At 37.4% G+C, this 6,191-nt stretch overlaps 1 protein-coding gene across 1 annotated transcript; it reads left to right on the top strand.

Moving 5' to 3' along the window:
* Positions 1–5,477: 5,477 nt before the first annotated feature.
* LOC108371820 (uncharacterized) lies at positions 5,478–5,930 on the top strand (the record flags this gene model as incomplete). Its single annotated transcript, XM_017627425.1, has 1 exon — positions 5,478–5,930. A coding segment is annotated over exon 1 (453 nt), but the record flags the coding sequence as incomplete, so codon positions are not given.
* Between the last annotated feature and the right edge of the window lie 261 nt (positions 5,931–6,191).

Raw genomic sequence — 6,191 nt, 5'->3', positions numbered from 1 at the left:
TAACTCAACTCCAGCGCCAACTGGCGGGTTAAATTGTGAAACTAAACTATCCAGAGACTCACTCAAACACACACACACAACTTTTTTGAAATCCCTCCAGCCATTTAGGATTTTACTCACAAACATACCTACAGAAGAATTATATACACATTCAAAGATAAGGAAAAGTCACTTTGCCATGCCCTATTTTCAAAGAGACTACTTTTCTCCATCAGTATGGGATTAATTTCATATATCTCCAAACGAAGTTCCAGTACTGTACCATGAACACTTCCAGAGATATGCAGTATGAAATCCGGCTTGTATGGTAGGTGCCACGCCCCCTGTTCCAATAGCTCCATATTTTCTCAATGGCTAAGCGATTAATTTCATATATCTCCACACCAAGTTCCAGTACTCTACCAAGAAAAATTCTAGAGATATGCAATAAGAAAAATTCGACTTGTATGGGAGGTGCCACGCTGGTATAAAGTTCCAGTACTCTACCATAAACACTTCCAGAGATACTTATTATGAAAAATTCGGTTTATATGGGAGGTGCCACGCTCCATTTTCAAATAGTCCGAAATTTTATTCATGAGTATGCGATAGATTTCTACTCTACCATGAACATTTCCAGAGATATACAGTATGAAAAATTCGGTTTGTATATGAGGTGCCACGCCCCTTTTCCAATAATTACAAATTTTCTCCATGAGTATGTGATTGATTTCATATATTTCCGTACCAAGTTCAAAAATTTCTCCAATTTTTCTGAAGAGTATGCGATTGATTTCATATACGTAGTATCCCCATACCAAGTTCCAGTACTCTAGCATGAATACTTCGGTGTTCGGTGAAAATTCGGTTTATATGGGAGGTACCACGCTCCGTTTTCAAATAGTCCGAATTTTTCCTCATGAGTATGCGATTGATTTCATATATCTCCGCACCCAGTTCCAGTGCTGTACCATGAACACTTCCAGAGAAATGCAGTATGAAAAATTCGTATTGTATGGGAGGGCCCACGCGCTTTTACAATAGCTCCAATTTTTCTCAAGAGTATGCGATTGATTTCATATACATAGTATCCCCATACCAAGTTCCAGTACTCTAGAATGAACACTTCGGTGTTCGGTAAAAATTCGGTTTATATGGGAAGTGCCACGCTCCCTTTTCAAATAGTCCTAATTTTTCCTCATGAGTATGCGATTGATTTCATATATCTCCGCACCCAGTTCCAGTGCTGTACCATGAACACTTCCAGAGATATGCAGTATGAAAAATTCGTATTGTATGGGAGGGCCCACGCGCTTTTACAATAGCTCAAATTTTTCTCAAGAGTATGCGACTGATTTCATATACATAGTACCTCCATACCAAGTTCCAGTACTCTACCATGAACATTTCCAGATATATAAAGTGTGAGGTGCCACGCTCCTTTTCCAATAGCTCCAATTTATCTCCATGAATATGTGACTGGTTTCATATATTTTCGTACCAAGTTTAAAAATTGTACCATGAACGCTTCCACTACTTACTTTAGTTAGGATTAGACATGGTTAGCCAAGGATTAGAGACATGAGCCTCTTAAAAATAATAAGGGATACATTTTTTTTTAATTTTAAGTTGCGTCGTTATTGCATCGGCATGTGAATTCATATATTTCGATAATGAAATAAATTCGAGCATAAATACGATTTTTAGTTACATAGACATATTATTTTTCCTGTTATCAATACATATTTTGAATCTGAGGATAATCGGGCCATAAAGCCGATTTTTAGTAATAACTCGACTCCTACGCCACCTGGCGGCTTGTATTTTTTCAGTGGTATTGTCTTTCCTATTGTCAACACACATCTCAAATATGAGGCGAATCGGACCATAAATACGGGTTTTACTAATAACTCGACTCCAGCGCCACCTAGCGGTTGTTTTAATAGTTATTCTGCTATTCGGATGGTAGACAAATTCAAGAAACAAATATCATAAAAATCGGTCCAGCCGTTCTTGAGTTATAAATGGTGTAACTAACACGACTTTGTTTTATATATATACATATCATTTCCTGCAAACAAAAGCTCACTTCACAAAGCTATGATCGATCAGCTGTTGAAATTGAACCAATTGTCTAGCGTCTTGAAGGAAAAATTGCTACAGTACTTCCCGCTTATAAGCGTTCCCCGCTCTTTAGCGTCGATTTTACGCCACATATAAAAATGGTTCGATTTCCCCGCTTAATTGATCCCTGCTTATATGATTCTCCGTTTAAAAGCACCAGTATTTTAATACAAAAGTATACTTTCATGAGTAAATTTCCTCGGATATAAGCTTAGGGCAAAAATTTCAACGCACCCAACTTTTTGACGATGAAATTTTACAAGAAATATTAAATTCGTCATCAGATTTATCCGTAGATGAAGCCGAAGAAGTAGTATCAGAAAGTTGCCAACTACGAAAGAACAACTTCATGCAATTAACATTTTAAAGAAAATCTTTGAGACAAACAATCTATTTCTGAAAGAACTTCATGCTATGGATTTATTAAGAAACAAAAAGTCAGTCAAAATTAACGGATTTTTTTAGGACAGATATTTAATAACGACATATAATAGCCCTGTTCGCGTAGGTACTATCCAGTAAATCCAGTACTAATTTTAAAGGTTTTTTACTGGAAGTCGTTTTCGTACCCAAAAACTTGCAAGAAACTAGCAAAAGAGGGGAAATTGAGAGAGCAAAAATGACAGCTGAACTTGCAAGTTTTACTGGATTTTTACTGGATAACAGTAACAAAATAATTTTTTGTGGAGCTTTTAGAGTTGCAATTGACAAAATAAACCTTTTTAACCCTCTAGTAGGCAGAACCGCCTCCAGACGGTCGTTAACTAAATACCTTTTTAGTGCACCTATAATAATTTTTTTCTATATTCGTAAGGCACGATCTTTAGACAAACATCGTACCCTTACGGCGAAGTAAATTTTAATCCGTTATGTCAATCCTTTTTATTTTAATCGGCAGTTGAATTACAGATTTTGAAAACGGGGTTAAAATTAATTATTTCTTGCTATTTAGTAATTTCGTAATTAAAGAAACTTTTTCTTTTGAAAAATTTTTTGATATAAAAAAGTTCGATGGATTTCGTTGTTAAAAGCACCGTATTTTAATATAAGTTTTATAATTATGTCACCATTCGAAATGGAGAAAATTGCTTTCGAACACAGACCGTCTACAGACCGGCTTGCCGACATATAAAACCCCAGTTTTGCATTTTTGACCGTCTGCGGACGGCATTGCCGGTTCGTAGGTCAACATTGTGTAAGAGAAAGCTGAAAATATGTGTAAGTATATCGGCGAGCCCGTCTCCAGACGGTCTTGGGTTTTCTCCCCTGTAGGAAAAAGTTACTGTCACAGATCGAAATGGACATCAGTTTTGGATTTCTCGTGCTAAAATCACCCATTCCTGAATTTTTCAACTCATAAAAAAATTGGCCTACTAGAGGGTTAAATATAAAATAAGATGGAAAATACTAGTTTTCTAAGAAAATTACATGGAAAAATAACAAATTAATCAGCTGTTCATAAAACTAGCAGCTTCTTGCTGGTTTTGCGTTTTCGTACTTTCTTGCATATTTCACTCATTGGGAGTAAATATTGGCTTACTCTCTGAAATTTGGTTACTGGAAAGTTACTGGATATTTTTTGCTGGAGAATTCGAAAACACAACTAATGTAGTGCTTTGTTTTGTGATTTAGCTGGGAAAGCTACTTTTTGTTATTAATTCTAAATGTTTTTTGTTTCATAACAACCGAGTGAATTTAATTTTTTTAACTATACATAAATATACTTAATCACCAAAATAAGTACGTATGCATTATACATCTATTTCTAAAAACACTGTTTCAATAATTTATAAAGTGTGTGTCACTGTATTGTTTGAATTCTCATACACATATGCGTGTTTGGCCTCAGAGCGCAAATCCTTTTAGAAGCGTAGAGGACGCTTATAAGCTGGTTTTCGTTAAGGTTTCTACGGTTATAAGCGTCGAAAGTTGTGCATTTTTGACGACGCTTATAAGCGTGTGTGAGTGATTTTTTCTCTATATGAATTAAATTTAACCACAATGTTATGTCCCAAAAAAACGTTTGCAAACCTTGGAATGTACATTTTTATTTAATAAATAATCCGCAGCCCTTTCACAGGTTTCCGTGTTTATTTCTCAAAATACTGCCCTCCGACTAAGCAAATGTTCAACACTTATACTAACATTGCAGGACGAAAAGTAACATAGCATAAAGCTACAATATAAGAAGGCAAAATTTTTCAGTATGAAGACAACCCCATATGTAATTGATCTCTATTTTATATTTAAGTAATACAAACCTTTGTTAACCAAAAAAAAACAAATCATGACTTCACTGGTCTTTCTACTCCTTTATTTAAATAAAACATGGGAATTTTATTTAACCTTTAGCCTTTTTTAGCCGTTATTTTTTTGCCAATTTAGCCGGTCTGCCCAAAATGTTCTGGCAACACTGATTTTTATATGCACACTTATGTTTTTGTTTTCTCTGCTTATCAGTCAATCGCATCCTTTTCTTGTACGTAGTAAACTTCACTTTCCGTAGAGTCCTCCTTCATGACAGTAATGTCTCCATAGTCGTATGCATTGTTTTGTTTGCTTGCAGACTAGTTTGAGTGCCTGAAGAGGAAATCAACTTACATAAGTTAAATTTCAATATTGACATTATTTTGTCTGCTGACTAGCCATTCATATCGAATACTAGCATCAAGCTTAGAGTAATAATGATAATAATAGTAATAAGTAGGGCTCGGAATCTCATGCAAACGCATTTTTTTATTGGACATTTTCAAATGGAAATGGTGAAGCTATTTTTATAAATCATGGAATTTCCTTTGAAATGGAAGTCATGCCGAAAAAACGTCTTTAGTTCTATACACGACATTTCACGCCCCGGTATTCGAGCCACTACACGTATAATCAAGGAGAGATTTGTTTGGCCTAATATCCACAAGGACGTCGCAGTCTGGGAAAAAATGTTCATACCTTGCCAGAAATCAAAAATCCAACGACACAATAAGTCAACACCTTTACGATATGAAATCACTGAAACATGTATCGACCATATCAACGTCGATATCGTCGGCCCGTTACCACCTTCAAACGATTACCGATACCTACTCACGATCGTAGATCGATTCTTTCGTTGGCCAGAAGCGACAACCATTGCCACCACGCTTAGGGAAAAATGGATCGCACGATTCGGTATACCTTCCAGGATAACAACAGACCAGGGCCGGCAGTTCGAAAGCCAACTCTTCAAACAACTCAGTGAGAGGTTAGGCATACGACACCTACGCACTACAGCATACCACGCTTAATCCAATGGATTAGTCGAGCGTTTCCACCGCACCCTAAAAGCTGCTTTAAAAAGCAAAGATCGACTTAACTGGACAATCGAGCTACCCTTGATCATGCTCGGATTTCGCTCAACATTGAAAGAGGATATTCAAGCGACACCAGCAGAGCTAGTCTACGAAAAAAGCCTACGACTACCAGCCGAGTTTTTCACTGAACCGGAACCTCATCTAAACGAAGCAGAGTTTATCAAGGAGTTCAGACGTGTAATGAACAAGATCCGCCCGATACAGACAGCGCATCACGTGACATCAAAGCCATTCGTACAAAAAGAGCTTTGTCTCTGTAACCAAGTATTTGTAAGAAACGACGCTGTCGGGCCACCCTTGCAACAACCATACGACGGACCTTTCGCAGTAATAGAACGCCATCCGAAATATTACACGCTGGATATCCGGAACAAGCCCAAGAAAATATCGATAGACTGGTTGAAAGCAGCATTTACCGACGCAAATAGCGCAGACGACGCGAACGACACTCACGACGAAAACAGCGAACTTCTCCAAGCCGTAATCAGCGACCATCAAGAAAAAACCACAACACGAGCGGGAAGAAAAATTCGTTTTCCTAGCTGTCTGTGTCTATAAATTCACACACAGACTGTAAGGGGGCTGGTTGTGGCGTACTAGTCAGCGGCCTCTTAGAACACCAAGTGGCATCACCCACATTCACTTGGAGATCCGGCAATACCAACACTTAAATGTCAACTTGGCAACCCTGTCTCGTGTCAAGCAACCATTTTGTATCCTTTACTTTTCCCCTTTTCTGTT

Source organism: Rhagoletis zephyria, unplaced genomic scaffold (genome assembly GCF_001687245.7).
Source record: "Rhagoletis zephyria isolate East Lansing unplaced genomic scaffold, Rhagoletis_zephyria_1.1 Rzeph_scaffold_05236, whole genome shotgun sequence".
NCBI classification, from domain to species: Eukaryota; Metazoa; Arthropoda; class Insecta; order Diptera; family Tephritidae; genus Rhagoletis; species Rhagoletis zephyria.
The sequence above is the reverse complement of the archived record's forward strand: the minus strand, read 5'-3'. Positions and strand labels throughout refer to the sequence as shown.